The sequence below is a fragment of the Phasianus colchicus genome, chromosome 2, assembly GCF_987193195.1.
Source record: "Phasianus colchicus chromosome 2, bPhaCol1.hap1.1, whole genome shotgun sequence".
NCBI classification, from domain to species: domain Eukaryota; kingdom Metazoa; phylum Chordata; class Aves; order Galliformes; family Phasianidae; genus Phasianus; species Phasianus colchicus.
Window position 1 is genome coordinate 59,081,207 of NC_143437.1, and position 25,273 is coordinate 59,106,479.

Consider the following 25,273-nt stretch of genomic DNA (forward strand, 5'->3'; position numbering starts at 1 on the left):
GGCCGACGGCTGGATGGGGTGTGGTATCTCTTCCATTCCCACGTCATCAGAGGGAGTCCATCTTAACGAGAAGCAAGAAACACTGGCCCGCCCATATGGAGAGCAGTGCTTGGGTTCTGTCACTAACCAGAGGTTTTCTGTTTCAGAAACTGTCAGGCTAACTCTGTAAATTCACTTAGACTGAGTGTACTGGGGGAGGGGGTTACTGTTCTGTAGCAAGCCAAGAGGAGGAGATATTTCCATTTGTAGACATTATTCAACTGCTGTCACAAGAGAGAATAGAGATGTGCAGAGCTTTGAGGAATTCAGTGTGTCGAAGAAAGGGCTTGGCATACAGAAAGCTAGGATGATCAGGCATTACGAAAGTTGGGAATTGCTCAAGGAGTGCAACATATTGCAGTTTGGCTGTCAAACTCCACTGCCAATCCATTCTGCATCTGAGAAGGAGAATTTCCTGCTAAACTGAGAGCAGTTATTCTGGTATCTGAGCATTTAGTAGCACTCTCTGACAATGTTTCGGGGAAACATTATTGAGAACATTAAGGGGAGGACCTTCCTTTCCTCTTCCCCTAGATATTTTTACAATTGGTAAACTTTTTCTTCTGGTCTCCGAAGGTCCTGCCCTGCTTCTTGGAGATCAGTAGACAAACTGGATGAATGTTTTGGTACTTGTGCTTGATCAAACAGTCCCAGCTATGTTTGATGTCAATTAGTACATTCACCACTTTCCAAACAGGACCTTTCATGCTCTTGCATTTGATAGCCCTCAGGGCTATGTATGTCATTAAAGCACACAAACTTTTCCAGCTCACTTATTATTTTTCTACCAGGCTATGTTTGACAACTGCTCCATGGATTTGCATCTTTGTGTACATGCAGAGATTCATAGCTTATTTTTACAGTGTGGCTTTGTAAATCAAAGGAGTCATTCACTACTTCTTTTTTGTGTTTTTTTTTTTTCTCACCCAGGAATCCACTGCTAGCATCAACACCACCATACCATGGCTCAGTGGGATTTGTTCCCTTTTCACCATTTTTCCTCAAAACCATGTGCTCAGAATCACAAAGTGCAATAAACTGTGGCTTTATATCAAAAGGGAATGGTGAGAGGGAGACTTGCTTATAGTTACTAACAGTATACTAACACTAAGAGAATGTTCCCTCTCTTTTAGCTATCCAATGTCCATGCTAGCCTGGCATGGTGGATGTTTTCATTCTGTGAATTACTTCAGTCACTACTTTGAGAAATAGTAACCAAATTCATAGATAGAGTAGGAGAAGAAAGTAGGAAGCCTGGCAATTGTAGCTGAGAAGATAACAGAGTAAGAGAAAGCTCATGAGTGCTGAACAAAGTGAAAAAGTACAGTATGGAGAAAAGAGTGAAAGGATCCCTCCCACACCGCTAAATGGCAAACTGCAGCTGTACTTTGACAAAAAAGGGTGGAGTAGCCTCATGACTTTTACCAATACCTCATGAAGAAAAGTACAGATTGTATTGCTGCTGCTTTCCTCGCTGAGTGAGAACAAAAATCCTCCACCATCATGGTTGGTTTTTTTTGTTTATTTGTTTGTTTGTTTTTTAATAGCCTATATAAATATCTAAGCTGTAGTCTGACAATATGCAAATTTTATGTTGGTAGTGCTCTTCGATCTGTTTGCTTCTTGACAATAGTTGCAACTAGAAACAGAATCAATCCCTTAATCTTTATGAGATGTTTATTCTGCTTAAACTAACTCCCAATAAAAACAAGGCCAAGACTCTAACTGAAAACCCTAGGTTAACCTGCCATGTAACTTATGATCATCACACTTCTCTCATAAATGACACAAAAAGTGCTACTCACTGATGTTCCCTCAGCACATACACAGACACATATATTCACGGACATCCCCAAATAATGTTAGCAACAGTGCTGTTCAGTTGCTATGTAGAACACGAAGATCCTTCTCCAGCACTACCCATCTCCCCTGCTCAAAGCCCATCTCAAGAAACATTGTTTTTCTCCTCGCTGGCTAAAATTCCCAACCAGCTCATAGATTTTTGTAAAGCCAGATAGCTTTCACCCATATACCACAAAAGAAGGAAGGCTCCATTTAAATTTCTGGTGTAGTTTTATGCACACCAGGCTAAACAAAAAGAGAAGAGGCTCCCATACCAAACTTCCAATGCAATTATTTTTGTTTTAGTTGAGTGTTTGATTTAAAATACTTTTTTTTTCTGTGACCAAACAGACCATAAAAAGAGTAGAAGACAAGTTTTCAGACAGATCAAAAGGATTTTAAAACTACCTTTTGTGCCTGGGGTGACTGACCCTTTTTATTATATTTTAAAATAATTTCAAAGTGAAAATACCTTAAGAATGTGTCAAGTCCTTTAATTCCTCTTGAGAACTTTATGTGAGTTTGTACGCATATATGTAGATTAAAATATGAATGTACAGCAGAGAAGGGAAGAAGAGTTGGCTAAATGTATGAGCCTGTACAAATACAGTTTCAATCAAAATCATGAATTTTCCTAACATTCTGCAAACAGTTTTAAACACCATCCTGCTTTTTCTGGTAAGTATATAGTTGTTTTTTTCTTTTTTTTTTTTTTTGACATTTCTGTTGAGTGCTATGTATGCTAATGGTCGAAAAGATCTTTTTAGCAGATCATAGGCAAACAGTGTGTTAAGGGTTTTTCCAGCTCAAGGATGACAGCTGTAGGTCTGTGTGATTCTAGGGAATAAAATACATAAAACAGAGAACTGGGAGCCAGCAAGCATGAAATGGAAGATTCTTCTGAATAAGCTCTCTCATATGTGATACTGCAATTTTTGTGGCTGATCTATTTTGGATGAGATGTGTCAAAGCTCTCTGCATTCCTCAGATAAAAAACTCAGGCCCTTTTTGATGCTCATAACAGTAGCCACAGGCAGTTGGGGAACCAGAAGGAAAGGCTCAACCAAGTAGTTCCATAAATGAATAACTGATTTTCAACATGTTATGCAAAGTTTCAGAGAGGATTATGGATTGACTTTTGTAATGCTCAGTGGTCTTTTAGTGGTAGTAATGATTTGTATCCTACTTTTTTTACATAATCAATGAAGCTGGGCAATGCAAGAGAAGACAATTCATTTGATTAATCTATTTTATCTGGACTCAGCTGTAATTTACAATGAGGAAGAAGTGGACTTTCCTGCTAGCTATGAAGTGTTTCTTCAGAAAGAGGAGAACAGCAGCCTGTTCTCATCTTGGACAGGTACAGTTCTCATTCCGTTTTGTGCAGAGCCAGATCCCAGAAAATTGGAATAAGACTCACAAGCCATGCTTCTAACCTCTGTGAAGATTGGGAAGACTTGTGTTCATCAGCATCCAGACGCAGCACATAGTAACATTGCAAAGGAAAGCCTATGTGAAATCTCTTCCATAATTTTCATGTTAGTGGAGTGATCGGGCCCACTTGGACCTTTGAGAGACCACATAACTTTAACATACTTTACCATTTGTTACACTACTTCTTAAAATATATTTAATTCAGGGATACAAATGTAACAGCTTACTTGTCCTGAGACATTTGAAAGAAGATGTTTTTTTAAAGCACGATTAACATCTAAGTGAGTTATTGAGAAGAAAGCTCGTGGTATCCATTTGTGGAAGAAAATCAGCATTCTCAAATCATGTGAATTTTGTAGGTTGTTGGCAGGAATAAGTGATACCGAAAGAGAAAGGGAAATACTTTTGTCCACTATCTGTCCAGGGGAATTTGTTTTTATATTTAACTGTAACTCAGAATAACTTTGGTCTTTTCTTAGAAAAAAATATGTGACCTCTGCAGCCATATGGATGTCTCTTGCTGATATTAACTGGAATCCTACTGATAAATTCTTACACCACTGAAGCTTTCCCTCAGTGGATATGTTACACAGCACATTTAAGATGTTTTAGCCCTAAAAGCCAGGCCTTGGGCTTAAAGATGCCCATCCAGGTTGCAGCACAAGTTACAAAATTCTATGCTCTCATACAAAATTCCAAGTTCAGTTTTAATACACACTCAACTCTGAAACTCATTAACTGTTCAATTCTTGATAAAGCAGAAACCTAAACCACAAATGTGTTATCTCATTTTGGACCACAAAATTGAGCATCTTTGCAGATTACCAAGTTGTGTAATTTGTTTACCTTTCTTGCCTTTACACTCCTGTCTATTATATTTTAAAACATCTGCGGATGCTATGCCCACTGCAAGAAGGTCTTATCTTAGTTGATTATTTTTAATTCTGTGTTTTACTAAAACTTTCTGTAATCTTCAGATTTGCTTAATACATGCACTTAACATTTCCTGACTCACGTGTCAAAAAAATATCTCTCTGTCCCAGTTAGTTCTATTTTGAGAGAATAATTCTTCATTCAGCAGTGTAACATAAAGCAAAATAAAAAAAGTAACCTCTTATTCAGCAGCAAAGAAAAAGTGCAGTGAAATTAATTAGGAATATTCTAGGAAACAAGGTTATGAAACACTTGCCGACACTGATATTTGTAATCTTCATGAATAAGCGATCAAATAATGCAGGGCAAGTGTGTGTGGGAGGCAAACTCTGAAGAAACTGGCTGTTTTCCTCTCTGACCAGTTGAGCTGTTATGAATAAAAAATGTTGTTGCTAAAGGAACCTGTAATAAATCCTGTTAGGATTATTACATGTGCTGATAACACATATAAACTCTGTAAACATATTAAAGTGTCAGGTTTTAGTAGCTCTGGTTCATGTGGATGTTTGTAAATGTTAGCAAGAAACGCAATGGAAATCTTGTTCCACCAGCTGGTTGCTCCTGCATTTGTAGTTCACAGAAGAACCTTCTCCCCTTCCCTTCTCCAAGGAATATCATTCCTTGCTTCACATGAAAGACAAGGGAAAGACATTAAAAGCCTACCTCTGCTGTAACTTCCCACCAAAACGCTGTCACTAGGGAAGCTGCTCTGATGAGTTACGTGGAGAGAAGCAGGGCAGATGAGCTGGTGATCAGTAAGGGATTTATGCCGTTCTGAGTATCACTGCTTTGAGCAGCCATGCCCTCAGTCAATGCTTTGGTGTCAATAGCAGCTCCGAACAAGGCATCCAAGTTACCTTCCAGTGCACGGAAAGCATAGGGGGGCTCCAAAAGGGGGAACAGAAATGACCACACTGAGCAAGGAATTCGTAACTGGGGCCAGAAACTGTCTCACATCTTGGCTATCTTTGGTGTTTGGTACCCTGGCACTGGTACCCAGACCTGCAAGCCTACGTGTGTGCCTACATTCTTTAAAGTATGAAGGAGGCCCCACTCTTTTCTTTGAAAAAAAGGAAGGAGCAGCCTTATTACCGTTAATGTATCCAAAACCTTAGCAGCAAAAATATTCACCTGGAATTGGAAAACGAGGCTATGTCACATGCTGTTAGCTCAAGTTGATCTGGCCACATAAACTGACTCTTATTTGCAGGTCATCTCAGGTGGTTTGGCTGCAGCCAGAAGCACAGGAGAGGAAAGAGTCAGTGAGCTGCTTACAGGGACAACCGTATTTCCATGTACAGAAGCAGTTGCCAGCAGGATGATTGAAACCCGTGTTATCTTTGGAAGAAATCTGTTTCATTATTTTTATTATTCGGTATTATTTATTTATTGCCTTTTTAACCTACGGTTTCTTTAAAAGAAAATGTCAGAAGAGCGCTGAGCTCAGAAGTCTCCTGTGCCAGGTGAATGCTCAGTCTGGACAAGCTGACATGTCACGTAGAAACAACAAACCACATGAGAACTGTCCACTTTAGGGCTGAGGTGCCAATTCAGCAGGACTTTGAAAGTAAGGAACTCAGGTGTTCCGATCCTGCACCAGACACACCTAAGGCATCTGTGCCCCACTCTTGGATCTCAGCCTTGCTGTTTCTCCCCTAGCACATTACAGGAAGCCACAGAATTCATACATCACTGCCATTCCAATACCCATCAATGAGTTCCTGTTTTATTTTACAGCGCCCCAAAATCTGCTTTACCCAACATCCAACATCTGAAATCCCACATCTTGAACCTTTCATATTTCAATGGAAAATGTGTCAGGACACGAAGCTGACACACAACAAGAAACCTGAAAGAATGATGTCTGTATCAGGACGCTACTATAGCTTCATGTAGAACCTGTGGTTCAGGGTTTTACTTTTGCTTAACAGTATCACCATAAGCATCCCCGTAAGTTCTTCCCCGTACTGCCTTTGCTGTGGGGAGCAAAAGTACTGCACAGTGTGAGGAGCACAGTGCCACCCCAGCCAGAAGTCAGGGCCCCCGTGGCTCCAACCCCTGCAGCTAGCCCTTGTGTGAATAAGTTTTGCGGCTCCTTTTCTTGTCTGGGAGTTGTTTTTAATGATGCGAGTGAATAGTAACATTTTAAAGCGCATGATCTAGAGCTCATAAGCTAGAAATCAAAACACAAGGATGTTTATTCAACAACTATTCTATAGCCATAGCGCAGTCATTCTTTTTGTTCTTTAAGTAACGTTGCTCATTTCACTGCTAACAACAAAAATATGTCCAAAGCAATTGCTAATAAATCCCATTGGATTTCATTATGATAAAGTGTCCAGTAAGTCATTGTTTTGCCATTGTCAGAAGCCCAGTTATTCAGTTATTTATAAAAAAAAAAAGTTGTAGATCTTCTTTTTTTGAGGGCCAGAGCATGTTTTGCATGAACAAACACTGCTGCATTGTTTGTGGTAATAGCAGACAGATTTTTGTTTAAAAACACGTATGCTTTCAGCTGCTTTTTCTCATCTGATAAGATTGCTTTGTTCTGAAATATTTTGGTAAAGAAATTGGCAAAGCATTTTTGAATTGTTCAGAATCCAAAATTAGAAATGAGACAAAAATATTATTCCTTCTTAGTTTTACATCTCTTTCAGCAGACTTTCGCAACTTCTAAATTAATTTCAAGAGCAAATGGGACAATTTATTGTAGGGGAAGAAGGTTCTCAGGAACCCCCATGGTTTTAGTGGAGAGTTTTCCCATTAGTCACTGCCTATAAATGATTGAATATGAAGCGATAGGCAGCTTATTAGTGTTAGTGGGTAAGAGCCATAGTCCAGACAGCATGCTTGCTTTATTAACTGGAAGGGAAAACGAACGGGCTAAGCAACAGATAATGATTAAGTCCCATTTCTAAGTCCTAGCTCAATTTCTGTTATTAGAATTTCCATTGTCTCCAGAAAAAGAAAAGACTAAGAACAAAAAAGCTGAACAAGAAGGAATGTACCAGGGATTTGCAAAGGCTTGATACACTGAAAACAAGCTTAAAAGAAAAAATTCATTTCAGCATTTGCTGCACTGGCTTCAGTTGGCTCAGTAAGTGAAAGTAGTAAAATAGCTGTCATTTCCATATGCTTAAGAAAGAGGTTAGCTCCCAAGCAGATGATATGTCAGAGTTGTAAAAGACACAGGGCATTGTTTTTTTCCTATATAGGTATCTTACATATTTGGATAATGATATTTTGCAAGTATTCTGGCACAGGAATCCTTCAAAACTCAAAATCTTTCCTGAGGTCCTTCGGAAAAAGAGCCCTCTGCGGCTCAGGGAAGACCACGGAACTTTCTCCACTGAAAACTATGGAGGCAGGTTCAAGCTCTAAAGTCATCACATTAATAATAGCAATGTTTTGTTCCGTCTGCAAAGAGAAGTATGACTTTTTATATATCTGCTGATACACTGTCAATGGCTTTAAGAAGCGGCGGCACTACGTGTATTTACAGTTCAGCAGAACTTTTAAATAGATTAAGAAATGCCTTCAGGAGCTGGAAGGAAAAGAAATGAAAATTATCACCATTTCAGATGTCAGGTATGAAATGGGAACTGGTCTGTGGTGTTCTTTAGTCTCACACGCCGATGCTCTTGGGATACGCGCTGCTCCACCAGCAGCTGGTATGTTTCAAGCCCGGGTCTACACGCACACACAGCTATAAAAAAAACAACCCAAGCAAGCTACCCTATAACTCTTCTAATGCTTTCAGCAAGGGGTAGGGCTCTTTCCCTATTTGATTATTTAAGATATCACTGCTATGAAATCTGTTCGCAGTTTCTGAAAGTACGATGAGACTGTTCTACGGCTGCTTTTGCTTCTTATGACTGTCATAAGAATTTCACAGTATTTCGAAACAGGCGGGCTCATCCACAAATGCGAAATGTAGTTTCACTACTACAAAAAAGGACGCACTTGTCACCAGCAAAGTATTTACTCTGACTATTCAAAGATCACCAAAAATAAAATGCATCGGCGGCACATAAATACTCTGAAAGAGAGCTAACAGTGAACAGTTTAATCTCACCCAAGGTCAGATTCAGCTCATTGATGGCTACTGCTCAGCTAACTTCTGCCCTCAGTTACTGCACTCAGATGTTAAATGATTTCTAAAAAATAAAAATCAGTAATAACACCTATATTATGCTTAGAATATACTGTATCACTGTCTATGCCATGCCGACCCCAAGCATACATATAAGTGCTAGAAATATGCATACTGATGGTGAACTCCTAAAAAAAATTACTTCCCAAAACACAATGTTATTTTAACTAGTAATGTAATTTCTCCTTTTTCTCTCGGGACAAAGGCGGGAGGTAATGCCAACACTGGGCATCATGGGCCACCAGCAGTGTGCATCGTGGCAGCTCTGCACCCAAACTGCAGCTCCATAAGTCACGCTGACAGCCGTACTCCCAGATGTAGAACTGATACAAGCGCAGGACTTTCTATCTGTCTGCTGTCACTTTGCTTACTCTGGTGATACCCAAATTTAGCCCTTGGCTCGTTTGCAGTCCATGGGGGTCACGCAAACGCTCTGGAGGTCACTGGCAGAGCCACATCAAACACTGCTCCATTTCCGGCAGTTAAAAGGTCAATGAGAAAGGTGCACGACTGTCGGTGCTGAGCGTGGAAGGCCGACGGTGGTCTGCAGAGCCAAAACACTTTGGAACTGTGGACTTAATCCTACTTCTTTTCTAAGAAAACTACTCACGGGCAGATACACAGAGTTTACGAGGTGGTATGCTAGTCTCTACTTGCTGCGTATTAATCTCTCTTGTAGGACCCCAACAAGCAACTCAATTTGTTAATCTTAAGTGCTCTTATCAGAATGAACACACACATCTCTTGGCTAATGGCATGTTTGCTTTTGAACTCTTATTGATCACATCCGACGCACCTATTTATGGACGCAAGCCCCGTCCGCACCCCACTGTTGACTTCAGATGAGATCCACCTCTATTTCTACTCCACCAGCAGCACATTTACAATTTGTAGTGAGACAGAAATTTTGGATACTCCAACTTGTAACTTCAATGGGCGTTTGGTCCACAGGTACAAAATAAGTAATGCCTCAGCACCAGGCCCTTCTGATGGGGGAAATAAAGAAAGAAATTTCAATTTATACGAGCTGAGCTTGGTGCTGCATGTTGCAAATTAGTCAGTTTGGGCTTTGTTATTCTTTTCTCTTAAAATGTGGTGGTATTAATACACGGGATAGGGCCTCGGATATTTAATGAAGTGAAGTAACAGAAGTGCACCGGTTCATGACTCGATTAAAATAGTTTAAACTGCATTTGAAATACATAGGTGGGATGGAAAATTGGAAGCACTTCCCAAGCAATGGGTCTGGGACTTATGTTTAAAGGAGACTGACTGGGAAAAAGAGACAAGAGATCCAGAAAGTCTTCATGCAATAGAGCATCGGACAGGTGTCTTTTCTACCACACACTGTCACTTTTTCAAGTGGCAGCATCCACTAACAAAGATCCGCAGATATTTACAGCTGAAGTAATCTGTGCAAATAGTGTCCCTAGCCTCTCTTATAAAAGCTTCCATAAACACTCACGCTCTAATTCTTGCTTCACACCCAATAAGTAGTAGTGATACCTCAGTGTGTTTTACAGCCATCCTGATCTAAGGACCTCAACCAGACCTCAACCACATCCCGGTAAGACATTCTGATGGATATGGCCCTTCACTTACAAAGCCAAGGGCCAACTTTCCATCTCTAGCTGCAATTCTTTCCATCAATTGCTCACCAGTGAGTTTAGCTTAACTCTTGCCTTTTAAACAGAAAACTTTGAGCAAGTTCTCGGTACCTTCTCCGCGCCATCCAGGTGTTTTGTCTTCCTTTTTTTTTTTTTTTGCAGCCAACACCTCCAGCTCTACCTTCCTAAAATCACTCAGCTCAGCGAGTGGGGCTAAGACCCAGGTAGGACCGCACGAGCAGTGCTGAGCCGAGCCGAGCACCTGCCGCCGGCTGCCCGCCGCGGCTCAGGACAGCAGAGGTCGCCGCTGGCCCGGCTCTGGACCCGGCACGGCGCGGCTCGCACAAGGTGCTCCCGGGGCTGCCCCCCGCTGCGTGGCCCCGACGGCGGAGAACGGTGTGCGGAACGACCACGGGGAGGGTGGAGAGGGGGGCGACTCCCGCCCCCCTGGGGCTGCTGTGTCCCTCGGCCGAGCTCCGTCGGGGAGCCCCTGGAGCGGAGGGGCCGCGGCTGCCAGGGCTTAAGGGAGCAAGCGGTTAGCGCGTGAGACCGCGGAGCCATCCCGTGCCAAAGGCAATATCCGAGCCCCCGAGCGCTCGCTCGTTCCGCTGCCGCGGGGAAGGGGTACTGCGGCCCCTCTCCGCTTCGGGGCACGCCGGGTGAATCGGAGCCTGTGTGCAGAGCGGACAAAAGAGCCTTTCAAACGCTACTCATGCCGAAGAGGGGAGGGGAGCAAAAAATAATAACATCAGCCCCCGCGTCCTCTCCCTGAGGAAGTAATTCTATGTATTCCTCGCTGAATAAACGCAAGCTACCGCGCTTTATGGCATTTCCCCGCTGTCCGCAGCTGTCAGGGGAAGAGGACATAAGAGCGGTAGGTGTGCAAAAGGTGCCTCCCCTGCGCGATCGGCGGCGGCCGCTGCCCTCGGGGGCCGGAGAGGAGCACGGCGAGGGCACAGCGCGGCGGCGCTCGGAGCCCTGCGCGGGGCGAGCCGTGCCGGGGCTTCGCTCCGTTCGCTTCAGCTCCGTCCCGAAGCAGTCTCCCGATTCCCCACCTCGGGGAGCTGCAGCCGTACAGCTCGAGGGCTGCTCCTTCACGGCTGCCCGCGACGTGCATCGGGGCGGCCGAGTCGAGAGGGAAGGATGCATTCATCTCACTCAGAATCACCCGGAGAGTGAGGCAACGCTGCTGCCCCGGGGGCTGCCAGAACGGCCACACCGCGGTAGACTCCGCTCGCTATGAGGCGGCGATCCGTCCCGGCGGGTCCCGGCGCTGCCCTCTGCGGCCTCCCCCGATCACCGCAATGTGATCGAGGGGGGACGAAGGCTCTCGGGACATCGCGGCAAAAAGTTACCTGCACCGTATTCTCTCATTGGGAAGAGCTAAGAAAACAAGGTTCCCCTTTAGCAGACGGAGAGGATCACCCGCAGCTCATCCCGGAGCCGGCGCTGCTCATCCCAGTGAGGAGACATGGAAAAGAGGAAAGAACCGAACCTCGCTCCGTCCCATCCGAACTCCGCGGAACGCGCGCAGGTCCGCTCGGCGCGGGGCTCGGGAACACCGCGGCAGCTCCCGGGCAGGTGGGCGGCACGGCGCGGGGAAAGGGGACGGCAAAGCAGAAAGCCCTTCGCACTTACTTCTTCCCTGTCGCCGTACCCTGGAGGCGTGCTGGCTGCCAATGTATTCCATAAAGTTCAAAGCGATAAAAAACCAAGAAATCAGTCGCAATTGCATAGTAACCCTTTGAGAGTTCCGCTTCTCCTTTCCGTTCCTTTTTTTTTTTCCTTTCCTTTCGAAAAAAAAAACCGAGGCGGCGCGGGATGAGCACAGCGCCACAGATACCTGCGCCGATGTCCAAAGACAGGCTTGGCTGGGCTGGTGGCCTTTTTTTTTTTTTCTTTCTTTCTTTTTTATTTTTTTTTCTTTTGCTTTTTGCGCTTTTTTTCCCCCTTTTCTTTCCGTTTTCTTTTTTTTTTTTTTTCTTTTTCTTTTTTTCCCTCCTATTTTATTTATTTATTAATTTTCCTCGCCCCTCTGCTCTTCCTATACCACTTCAGCGCCGCCCGCCCCGCTGCTACCTGCGGCGGACCTCAGAGGGCACTCAGCAGCCGAGAGGAGCCGTGCAGCCGCCGCCGGGGTCCATGCCGGCAGCATGGTGGGGGGGTGCCGGTGGGCGTGCGGCAGAGCGGCCGTGCGTGCGGCGGGCGGGCGAGGTGCCGACAAGGCCGGGCGGGCCGACGGCGGTGCGAGAGGAGTGTGCGAGGGCGGGAGCGCCGGGGGGGCAGGAGGAGGACCCAGCCCCGCCGCCGCCGCTCCGGAGCAACCGCCGGGCGCAGGTGGGCCGGACCCCCCCGCCCGTCGACGGGCAGCCCCCGCCGGGCCGCGTTGCGGCAGCCGCTCCGGAGCGGGGCCCCGGGGGAGCGGCCCCGGGGCGGGGCGGGACGAGGCGGGACGAGGCGAGCCCGCGGCGCCCGGCACGGCGTGGGGAGCTCCCTCGGGGCGTCCTCCTCCGGCAGCGGGGCCGGGCGGGGGGCGCGGAGCCCGCGATCGTACTGCCTCCCGCGGCGGGGCGGGCCGGGACCGGGCTCCTCTCGCCTCCCCTCCGCCGTCAGCCTTCCAGGGATCCCGTACCCTCCGAGTTGCCCCCCTGGCTGGGGTCGGGTAGATGCGCCGTGCCTTTTTGTAGTGCGGCGGACACCGTGCGGAGGACACAGTGCGGCACCCCTTTGGCAGTTGTCCGCCCGCATCCCTACTCTAAATGGAGATGGATGGGGAGGCCGGTGGTGGGGTCTACAGCCTGACCGGAGTGACCGGAGTGAGGCCTTCTGCCTAGATACTCCTCTGCCTTTTGCCCCTGAACGGGGCAGTCCGGGACAGCCCCTTCGGCAGGACACAAGGCACAGCAGAGCAGCGGTCCCGGTAGTGGGGGCGCGGGGCTGGGCCGAGTCGCTGTGCCCCGGGGCGTCCGCAGCCGCCGCCGGGATCCCGTCAGAGAGCGCAGCGGGGACACAGCCGCTGTCGGACAGAGGGGTATCGCGTTTCCTCTCTGCGGCGGGGACCGCTGTTTTGAGAAAAGGGGGAGGTTGCAAAGAGGGGCGTGAGGCTGATGCAGGGAGAAAGTGTCGACTTCACCGAATCCTTTCTCGCTCCGCTCCTTATCTCCGCGGCTATCGCCGGGAGTAGAGAGGGCGGCGGATAAAGCGGCGCCGATGGCATCGGGAGCCCCGAGCGCTGCGACCAGTGGCTGCTGCCTAACTCCTTTCCTCGGTCTCTCCCCTCGCTGCCCCGCTCGGAACTGTGAAATACTCGTACCATAAAATGTAGGGGATTTAAAGGGCGGTGGGAAGGACCCTTTGAAAAGGGCTCTAGGGAAAGTCTTTCTAATCCAGGATACTTGAGCCGGATGGAGTGGGATTGCCGGAGAGGCATAACATAAAAGTAACGCGGCGGGCGAGCTGAGGGGCTGCGCGGGCACGGGGAGAGCGCGTTCTCCTCGGGTCGGGTTCGGGTTTGTTGGAGATTGAGCCATCCCGCCTGCCGGTGCGCATGGGGACAGTTCTGATATTACTGAAATGTGTGGAAGGAGCTCGTTCCAGAGCAACGCTCTGGAGTGCAGTGCCGTGTTTATGTCGCTCATCCCGAGGAGATATTGGTGGCAAAGTTCAGGCCGACATCAGCCCGGCCGAGCGGAGCCGCGCAGCTGCGGGGCAGAGGGACCGGGAGCGGGGCCGGGACAGCCGCAGCGCCGGGACCGGGACCGGTGGGTCGGAACGGCTCCTGGGAGTCTCCGTGCGCCCCTCCGAGGGCATGGGTCTGTGGAATGGGCAAGAGAAACTGATGATCCTCATCGGCTCTGGAAGTCAAGAGATTTCTTAGCCCTCCATTTGACCGAACTGCATTCAGTTCAGTAAATCTGCGACTGTAAGATCAGCCCGGAGCTGTTTTTAAACTGAAGCTGATAAATAAATAAATAAATAAAGCCTATTCATCAAAGAGGAATGGTGTGTGGTGTTTTGCTGCTGCAGCTCTTGCCCAGGGGTTTCTCTGAGCAACTCTGTGTAGCCAGAAAATTTTCACTCTCAGAATAGTAAATAAATGAGGGAAAGGGGAGGTAAGCTCATGCTGTGCAGTCCATATCCAAACTAAGACTTTAAGATAACAGTATTCAATAAATAGCTGATATGATGCTTGCTTACAGTGGCACTCTGGTCACAGAAGTAGCCATGTGAACAGGACAGCTGAATGCTACCCCCTTTGTTGTTCTTCTCTAGACTGGAAATAGTTTGTGTAAGTGAACAAAAGGCTCATTGCCTTCCCAACTTGGGAAGCGTAGTAGAGAAACAAAGGCCACGGATTACTTCTGAGACATAATTTGGAAATGAAATTCAGTATCAAACATGAGATCCTTATTTTTCAGGTGCTCCTCAGGGTGTGCATCACACAGATGAGACTTCTGCTGTTGAGGCATCTGTGGAAGCAACGCCTTTCCAAATGGGGAGGGCTGGCGGGCTGCAGCACTCACCCTGAACAGAACTTGCACAATCCTACACATTACTGTTTGTTAATCACTAACAATATTCTTGGCACTGCTCAGGACCCCAAATCGTGACAGTCTTTGTCCCACACTTTTTTTCTGTATGAACTAAGAGGGGAGCATGCAGTAGGCAAGACGTGCAGAGGCACACATGTAGAAGCAATAAACCAAATCACACGTACATACACATATATATGTGTAAGTATGTGTGTGTGTGTCTGTGTTACTGCTCTTTTCCACACTTCCAAATCTGACAGTTGTTCCATTCCTGTGTAATGTTTCCTAACATAACCCATTTGTTCTTCAGTCAAATTCAGTTTGGGAGGTTAATCTTCTGTTAAATCGCAAGCATTCTCAAAAGCTGTTAATATCACAAACAGAGGATTATAATTGTGTAGTCTAAATAAACCAAAAGAAGGGAGTGATGAGAAATGCTTTACTCACGGTAGGTTAAAACTATGAGAAAGTGCATGCTTTTTAAAAGTAAACTAGCTCCTGAAGTTCCAATCCCAATATTTTTAATGTCTTTATGCTTTAAATATTTAAAAGACGTAATGGCATAACATTAATAAAATGCACAATAGGGGACAATCCTACATTGGCAGAGAACAGACTGGATGACCTAATTGATTTTTCCCATCTCTGACTTGTGCAATGACTTCTGTCATTGTAATGAAATCTCAGTGTAATCAAAGCCTGTAAGATCAGGCCCTAAATTAGCATGTCGGTCTGGACGATCCCTCCGCCCGGGCCAGCTCCAAAGCCCGCTGCCGTCAGCTTGACCCCTCATGAGTTCAAAAGAGGTTTGGATCTGGTCTTCAGGATAGCTCTGGAAGAGAGCTGAATTGTTGTTTTATTATATGTAGGGGAAAAAAAGAGTATTTGTGGGAAAAATGCATGGGTGGATTCCGCAGTACAGACCTTCCAGATGCAGTTCAGTTAAGAAAGTCCAACAGGAAGGCGTCAAAATGAAATGGAGAACTTTTTGGCACAGAGAAAGCTGTAGCAGTTAATGCGAGGATGTTCAAAACCTTGCTAACTCACTATTTCTCTCAGTTCATCTGTCAGATGGCCATCTCTTGGACTTGCCATCAGATTGTAAAGCCTTTGGGATGGAGACCAACTTTTTGTTCTGTCTCTGCAGAATCTGTGCCTAGAGCAACAGTGATTTACTAGTAAAAAGCTCAGCATTGCCATGGAAGTCTCAGTGTAGTTTGGGTGTAAATGGCCTGGAATGGAGGTGATTAACACAAATACTTTCATGATCTATGCTAAGTTTAAAAGAATGCTTTCAGTCTGGGGGGGGGGGGGGGGGGGGGTAGCACCAGAATCGCTACACTGGTGATGCATCACTTTACACAAGTGTACTTTTTGTGTGGTAACAGCCCACGAGGTAAAGCTGTGACTGAGTAAAACTGGAGGATGTGAGTAACCAACAACGAAAGTTTCAAGGGGCTGTCTGACACATTCATTTTTCTGACTGTTGAATTCTCTGTGATTCCAGCATTTGGGAGAACGACTCACAGCACCCAAATCATAAGCCTGGGTGTTTTCTCACTGTGGTTGTGCTCCCAGTGAATTTGCTTAGTGGTTATGTTCCCCTAAACAAATCCCACTGACTTGCTGGAATGACTTGCTCATTCCCACTTCCTGGGTGGTGCTGACCCAACGATTAACAGTAGCACATTGGACTGGGGAAATAGCTGCCTCAAAAAAACGTGAAATCCTGAGGGGATAATAATAATAATAATAATAATAATAATAATAATAATAATAATAATAATAATAATAATAATAATAATAATAATAAAAAGAAAATTCACTTCAGCACATTTGCTTCCCTAATCTAGTACAGCATGAAGAGCAAGGAATAACAAGCCTGACATGGAAAGTAGACTGTAAAGGACAGGAAGGTCTTGAAAGTGTTGATTTAGCAAGGACACTATTGATGAAATTATTGATGTAGAATCCTTCAGGAATGCAGGGAGTAGAGAAATCTGTTTCTTCACCTGAGTGCTCACACTGTAGTGTGGGTGATGTGCATATTGCCCTGCATGCACGCAAGTCAACGGGTAGGCATGAAGAAGGACAATGGTGCATGGCATGGAGTTTCTGTGCTGCCATTGCAGCTGTCCTCAGCAGCCACCTCCACTTGCTAGGAAGTCTTGGTGCAGTTCAGCTCTGGTGACCTGAAGAATCCTCCTCTGTGCTTCTAAGATTGCATATGCCCATGCACAGCCTTTCTGTCTGCCTCAGGCCCAGGCATGGACAGTTCCATCCCAGTTCCATCACAGGGAAAGCTTAGAAACACACCGATAAAACTACTCCATCTTCTAAACATCATCTCATTTTCCTTTAAAAAACAGAATATTCACCCAGGAGGAAGGGGGTAGGCTCTGTAGCTGTGGGGTTCTCAAATCTAAGATTTGTTGGACCAGAGAGAGAACAAGAGAGTTGAGGCTCCACCTTCATACTTCAAACAGAATGAGCAGATCAAAACTCTTGTCATAAATTATCTGTTATCACGATATTGATATTGACGATATTGACAATCTTTTCTCTTTTGAAAGGAGAATAAAGCCTGCTTATTTCTTGGAATGGAAGACCACTGGAGCTTCCTTTAGTCAATTCAGTGAAGTTATGTGTGGTGGATTAGTCACACCTTGATGTCTTCTACAGTGTAGCAATAGCTAGGGGGTTGCCTGATGGTAGTAGGTGGCTTCTGGTGGCTTCAGGCTTAAAGGTGTAAGGCAGTTTTATATTAAGCCTTTGGTCCCAGCATTGTCAGATACTATTGGCACTGCCTTTGTACTAATACCAGCACTTTTGCACCTTGCATGGAGGTGTTTGGGGAGCTAAATTACAAGAAAGCTACACCGCAAGAAAAGCACAGGATAGTGTGGAAAGGAACAGGGGCATCTATAACCTCTCTGGGCTGCCTGTTCCAGCACCTCAACATCCTCTCAGTGAAAAATTTCCCCCGACATCTTAGCTAAATCTCCCCTCTTTTAGTTTAAACAGTTCCCCTTTACTAAGTTACAAAGAACTTATTGCACAGTGCTTGTTCAGAGTTTGGACTGGCAGCCAGGTCTGGCTCCTCAGAGCATTTACGCTTTGCTCTGCTTGGGTTTGGCCCTCAGACTGCTCTCCCAGAAGCCCTGCTCAGGTTGGTTCCAGGTCTCCATAGGGCTGAATCCCGAGAGCATTCACCTCAAAGAGGGAAGGATGTGGATTTAATGGCATGCTTCCAGGCTGAGCTGCTGCTGCTGCTGATTCTTAGATCACAGCTTTCTGCACAGCCATCAAAGTCCCTGTTTGGATCTGGCTTCTCGTACCAACCTGCTTTAATGTGCTTGTAGTTACATACAGCAATAACATGTAGCACATAGCAGGGAAGTTTATCTACTCCTTACATGATAGCACCCCATCAACCTCTCTTCTAAAAGTGAAATAAAATCTCCAACTGCTCGGTTTGTTAGTTATTCATCTTTATTAACTAACTATTTGAGAGTATTTTAGTATCCACAGATTCATTAAATGGCATCTGGAGTTGAGTTTTATACCAGGACTTTTAAAATTTATTAAGAAATCGTGCCTTTCTGGCTAAAACGTATGTAATGTAGGGATCTGAGTAGTTTTTTGTTCTTGCTCTTTATCGATACCAGTAGCTTCTACAAGTGTGACCGCCCGGATGTGGGGTACGGATATAAAGAACACCTGTATACGGATTTCAAGAACTAGAAAGCTAATTTTGTAAGAGGGAGTCAAGCAGGGAATATGGTAGATAACAGTCCCCTTTCACATTCTAACACAGGATTGAGATTTCTTAACAAAGGCAATAGAGTTGCAAAACAGCATGACTTAGTTGCAGTTAGTAATTAATGAGGTGCTAAAAGTGCCTAAACAGAGGATCCCAGACAGAGAATGCATGACTCAAGAGGATAAGAAACCCCCATCCTTTCAAACAACAGTGTCATTTAAATAAACAAGAGGCGAGTCCCCCGGTCCGGTGTGGTGGGAAGGATGCGGCCATCACAGAGCCCTCCGTCGCAGCAGCATGCGGAATGCCTGCCCTCAGGAACCGGGTGTGCTCTCCTCCGGGTGAAGGCAGAGCCTTCAGGTGCGAAACATTTGTTTAACCCGCTATCGGAGGAGAGAGGGGGAAGGAAATAAAACACAGGCTCGTCTCTGCTGCTGCTTTTCCAGTGGGATGTTAATCAATTCGATTTATAATCAAACGACGGTGGTTGCCCTTAAGGCTGCTAACAGCTAAATACCAAGCAGGATGCAGTCTACCTGGCAGGCCTTTTTTTTTTTTTTTTTCCCCCGCTCGTAAAATAAATCATTTCTGTGTTTGTAGATGTGGTATAAACTCTTTGGTTTATGCTTTTTCATTTTTTCCTTCTTGCATTTTAATAAGCTTGGGAGATTTTGTGTCATTCTGTACAGCAGTCCAGGATTATTATTATTTTAAACAAAACCAATTCCAGTTTGAGTATTATATGAAAATAGCTAAGGTTTATAAAGTGTTTGTCCCAGAATGTTTACTTTCTTTCCAACAAAACATTTATAAATAGATTGAGAGAAATGTGGCAAAGCACCAAAGCCATCCACTAAAATATTGCATAAGAAACTATAATGTGAAAGGGGAATAAAGAAGCACTTTTGGAAGTGATGTTTGTTAGTGAATTCCTTTTCGTGTAGGGGGATATGATGCAATATGTCATGTTGACCCTTTGGAGTCTACGGCGTACTGATCCAAATTTATTCCTGAAGGAACTGAGTGCAGTACACGAGCTGTAGTCAGATTGAGTTTATCTACACATTTCTACAGCTAAAAAGATGCTGGTTGCTTTGTTTTGGTTGTTTTCCTTTGTGTTTTTGCAAAACTAGCAACTGAGAATTCATCACAGGCTGAGAAATTAGTGAAAAATATATTTAATGTGTTTTCATATCAGGCAGCTGCAGTATATTTAAGCATTTATTTCCTCTAGGTATTTTTGCATCTTAGTGCCTGGCAAAGAAGAAAAATCATTCATGTCCTTTATTCTCTCTTCTTTGTTACATATGAAACTTACAGAATGTATTGGATGTTCTGTTTTCATTAGACACACAAACACTTTGGAAAGACTATATGTGGTGTCTTGAAATTGAGTGTTTTATTTTATGTGCTACCTTTTCTTCTTTTGAATATCTGACTACTACTTAATCCTTTGCAGCTCCCTCAGAGTGAGCAGCAGTGGGGTTGGCAGAGGATACAAGTGCATGGCCATGCGATGTTATGGACGACATAGATGAGGGTGTTCAGCTAAGCAGTTGTGTAGAATTCATTAGCTACAGTGATACTGTTAATTTTGAATGAGGTGATCTTCCTTCTAGGAAAAATAGACTCTTGGGATATGCAGATGTTGTAGTATTGCACTGAGTTTGTTTGAAACTCCAACTCAGGAGATTCTTGACCCCAAGGGTCAAAGTGAAGAAGATCTTGTCCTACTACAGTTCCCTGTAGACAGGGTCCACTATGGTCGAACTCAGCAGGACAGACCAAAGGTTGACAAAGATGGACAGGACTTGATCTCCTGTCCTGAAAATGTCAATATGCACTACTACAGCTATTTCAGTACTTATTAAAAATGAAGGTCTTCCTTGCTTTTCTCTCCTCAGTGACATACGCTGCTCTGAGCCGTGCAGGGCCCAGCTTCAGTGACACCAGGAGAGTGCTATGCCACAAAGAAGCACAAAGGGATTGCACTTAGAAAGGAATACATTTCTTCAGGACAGCCAGGAGGGAGTTTCTGTAACCAAAAAAGAAACCTCCTCTATCAAGCTTTTCCTTAAAATTACTCTAGAGGGAGTCAAATCTAAAAGTTTATTTATCTTTAAAGTATTTCAAATACAGTTCCTTCTTTTAAGATGTTCGTTTTGCTTCCTGTTTATTTATTTTAGGCCTGACTTTTAATACAGCATTTTTGTTTGAATGTGTTTGTGTGTTTTCAGATCAGATACATGCTAATAGTACTTAAGAGGCATTACTCAGAGTGATGTGTCACTGTCACATCAACAAATAGCCCTTGAAACCAGCAAATACCAGTTTAGTTTTGAGGGAAACTGAGCCCTAAGAAACAAAAGAAAAAAAAAAAAAGTATAAGAGTTTCACATCCCAAAGAAATGGAGATATTGCTTGTATTGAAGATCATTTTCTACAGTGCTTTGTATGACCTCAGTATCTGGTGACACACTATGTCTGTTGCATGACAACTCTGCATTTGAAATGTGCCTTTGAATTGGATGTTGCATCCCATCAGCTACACACTACTAACTTATTTATTATCTGAATATCCTACCTACTATCCTTGCATTGCAAGGATCACTGAACTCTTTTTAAGAATTAAACATATTCTGAAATAGACGAGAGGGAATACTGTTCTACCTCAAAAATTATTCTGAGGGACAGGGCAGAGCTACCTCTCTTTAACCTCACTTTGCATACGTAACCAGTGCAGCAGCAGACTGGAAACTTTTCTGCTCTTATTAAGCTTCCAGTGTTCACAGCTGCTGAATGTCTTCTGGCTTTCTGACATCAGCAGAAAATAAGCGTTTGTCAGACAACCTATGAACTTAGAAGAGAGAGAGCAATACTCACGAGGTTCCCATCTAGGGATTCCTCCACAATCGTTGAAGGAATTACACCCGCTGTCTCACAGAAAAGACTATCTGGTATCTGGCAACCCAGAAACTCCACAAATTCCCTGAGATCTAAACACCAAGCAGAGATAATGAGTGGGAGGCCAGAGCTAGCAGTTGAATTTCAACCTGGTTTTACTCATCAATGAACACAGCCTTGTTTGTGCTGAGCCTTGTGCTTTCAGAGCATCTGCATTTTTTGATGGGGGAAGTGGGGAGGATGTGGGGGCAGTAGTTAGCAGTGGACAGAACTGATCTGATCGCATATCTGCATATGAACTTGTCACTTAGACTGCCTTTGCAGTCATCGGAAAGACAGGGATTTCTATAACTTGTAGAAATTATTTCTATTTCTATTCTGTTCCTATTTCTATAATTAATTTGTCTTAGGATAGATGTCTAAAAGAGCTGAGCTGAGCCCTAAGACATGTAGGTGTCTGAAATTAGCTGAAATAGTTTCCCTTCTGTGCTGCTGCATATAAAGGAAAGCACAGAAGGAAGCTCAGGCCACTGGTAGAGCACAGGAAATAGCATCTTAGTTGACTGATATTTCTGATTTCCAAAATGATTCTTTTTACCTTTGTTTCACATAGGCCTGAGACATTTTGAAGAAGCCCCCGGAAGGCACTACTCAGTCTCTGTAATCTGCCTCAGCCTGCTGGGTGATGGGAGCACATCTGTTCTGTGGGAAGTCCATGCTTGCGTCCCTCTTTGTCATCACAATTGCTACTGACCTGGCAGAGAGAAATTGAATAGGACATCTTACCTGATAAGCTCATCCATGTTGGTGCAGGATTTTGCTGCTTGATCTTCTGCAATTTACCATCAATACTCTCCTGGGTGCTGAGCTCCAGAGCAGAGCTCTGTGCAGCCAGCTCAGATTGCTTTTGCTGTCTGTGATCAGCCCCAGGGATGGATAACCAACAAGCCTATTACTGCAGGCTGGGAGATCTCTCTTCCTCTGTAACTATCTCCTTTCTGGAAAATTCCCACTTGATTTGAGAAAGATGAAGTCGTTGATCAGCAATCACTGGCTATGGTAGGGGAGAGTCACACTGGCATTCTTTTTTGAAGCCAGGCGGGACATGAGTTTGACTTCCAGCCCTCTATACCCTCAGAAAGTGCCATGGTCAAGCATAACTCAACTCAACACAATGCAGTCCAATGATTTCTATCTAGGCCTGGCTGAAAATTTTCCAGTCTTTCCTGATAGTCTAAACGAAACGAAACTAACTAACAAATAAATAAATTAATGAGATTGCAATGAGAAACTTCATCTTCAATGCATCTCCTTTTTTTACAAAGATACTAGATTGAAAAACATATGTTCAAATTTCTGAGCAACATTTTTCCTCTTGCTCTTTCTAACCATAACAATGAGTTTCCCTGAGGAAAAATGCAGGCCATAGGACTGGTGGATCAACTATAGCTGTGTTTTTCGAAGAAATCAGCTGGATGAAAAGGAAACCAGGGTTAATATGAAACATTGCCCTACACCTTACTCTGGCTCAAAGAATGTATTTTCCTTTTCTGTCTCTCTCTTGCTTTTTCTTGCTTTTTATCTTTCTCCCGTCCCTTTTTTTTTTTTTTTTTTTTTTTTAATTATGATGAGATGAATCAGATTTTCCGAAGTTCATGAAGAGAAAGTTCATCTCTCAGTGTCATGTCTATGTACAGCAATTGACTGCTCTCTCTCACAGTCTAAGCCCAGCACCTATAGAACTTTGTAAAAGTACACTTCACTTAAATTAGAAGGAAGGCTACTATCTTTGCTGCATCTAACCTTTTATAACTGGATAGAATATTAAAAATTCTTCATCTTCAAATAACTTTATATGCATTCATTTGTTAGCCTTCATAGTAACCTTGAGAAACTCTATTACTGTTATCATTGTGTTTGTGAAGAAAGCTGAGATAGAGTTGATGTGTTCACAATTTTCCTTATAAGCTGCCCATCAGAAAAATTTACATTGTACTACTGATGCTGGGAGATCTGGATGGGCAAGCCAGCAGCAACTACTAGCAAGGACTGCCAGCACAGCAGCCTGCCCTGGGCTACAATTAGACAATATTATCATTGAATTAGCTGTGGTCACTTGCATCAGTGCTACAGTTGTTCCTACCTACCGGTAGAACTGCAGCAGTGGGAATGTTCTTTGGATCAAAGTCAGTAGAGATGCAGCAAAACAGATTTGCCCACAACCAAGCCTATTAGCTGTTGCAACATAATTATTGTGTAAATACCATCATTAAGTTTAGCTGGAATTATGAACTCTTAACTTGGGATGTTCTGCAAGTCATAGCTAGGTTGTGGAGAGGTGAAAACAGTAGTGCCAGTAATTCAGTTCAAATAGCTTTTCCTGGTTGTATTTATTTTATCTTTTCTTCCCAAAGAGATTGTTGATCTTGAAAGCAAATGCATCCCTCCTGGAGGAGGGTGTTGCAAGCATTTCTACATGGCAGTGAGGCCTGCCTCCCACATTGCCTCTGAGAGGGAAAAGAGCAGAGAGCATGTGTCAAAAATTGAGAATCTTGGTCAGTTCCTGAAGGACACTGAGTAGCATTAGCCACACAAGGTGGTACCTAACCATAGAAATGCATTGCTGTCATCAGAAGTACGGTGGCCCAGATTTGTGCTCTCAGGTGATGCAGTCTGCAGAGTCTTTCCAGTTGTCTGCCTCAGGACAAAAATATCCACAGATATGTAAAACTATTTAGAGATAGCTAATTAACTTGAACTTTATAACTGTTCTTCATCCAGATTATTTTGCAATAATCATCAGTCCTCAACATTTTGGCTTCACCTAATTTAGTTAAATAGGTGAAGACAAACCCATCCAATTCCCTATACAAATATTTTGATTTCATTTCTTAAAACTAGCTCACTTTAGCTCACTTAGCAGCTCTTCTTGATAATTAAAAAGACTCTTGAAAAGTTATGGAACTACCTCATCATTCAGAATTTATGCCATCTATTAAAACCATGGAGAATACTGCACTGGGGCAGATTGTGTTGTATCTGCTCTCCCAGGGATTCTTGTTCCTGCTTCTGCAATGCCTTTTCCAAATTATTGCCAAAGACAAACACTGAATATTTGCAGATTCAAGATGGTTACACCTCTGCTACACCAGAAATCCCTGGTACAGCTAAACTACTTACATGTAGAAGAGGTATCTCTTTCATGCTCAATATTTTTTTTTTTTTTTTTTTTTTTGTCCTTGCTTTTCTAACTAATTACTGAAAACTGAAAACACTGCAGAGCAGTGCTTTTGTCCTTCGCAGCTTGTTCAGCTTGTTCACCGGGACAGAACAGAACTAGGCTCATTTTTTTTTTTTTCAGAAGATGATTCGAAGGAAAAGAAAAAAAGCTTATAGAGACAGATTTTTTGCAAACTCTCTCCTTACTTGTGGCATTGACTTCTCACAGTGCATTTTGATGGAACTGAGTCCTGAATGATCATAAGATGGGCAGTAGATGTGGCTCTGCAATCTCATGTGGAGTTATTGTTAATATCTGCTCACTTATGTCACTGCTATGCAGTTTGTCTGTGTAGTAGAGTAACTGTACCGTGTATAAACATACACAAAAGCAAGCACCACATGGAAGATTTACAACTCAGAGGTGATTACAAGAGAATAGGGCTTCACTGCTCTAGTGCCTGCTGGAATCCAGAACCAAAGAAGTTGCTTTATTGAGTGTGAACCCTAAGCTAGGAGCCCTGCTGGGCCTGGGCTGGAATTGTGGAGCCAAATGGAAGAGCCTTGCACTGTCCCAGAATGCTGGAGGATGTGGTGCAACAGGGATATGGTCACACAAATGCAGATGTTTATCTGAAGTGTAAAAGCCCTTGTTTATTCTTGTCATTCGTATTCTAGGACTCCATTTCATAGAGCTGGCCCCTGTGGCTCTGCAGGACTGGGGCTGACTCCATGTTGCACGTCTCCCCCCACTTCAACTTCCTCCATTTCCTCAGCTTCACTCGGGGCCTCATGCCCCTGCCCTCCATGGCCCTGGCTCCTTGTGCCAGACCACATAGGGTTAACC

General features: G+C 44.2%; 1 protein-coding gene across 3 annotated transcripts in view; it reads right to left on the reverse strand.

Annotated features, from left to right (window-relative positions):
- RSPO3 (R-spondin 3) overlaps positions 1–12,338 on the reverse strand; it is a 77,118-nt gene extending 64,780 nt beyond the window's left edge. The window contains exon 1 of one of the 3 annotated variants that reach the window (XM_090135822.1): positions 11,647–12,338. In XM_090135822.1, the coding sequence (XP_089991948.1) occupies positions 11,647–11,743 (97 nt within the window). In that variant the 5' untranslated portion in view covers positions 11,744–12,338. Of the gene's footprint in view, positions 1–11,363; positions 11,504–11,646 lie in introns of those variants that run through there. The other 2 variants (XM_031611237.2, XM_090135821.1) reach the window with 2 other exon arrangements.
- Between the last annotated feature and the right edge of the window lie 12,935 nt (positions 12,339–25,273).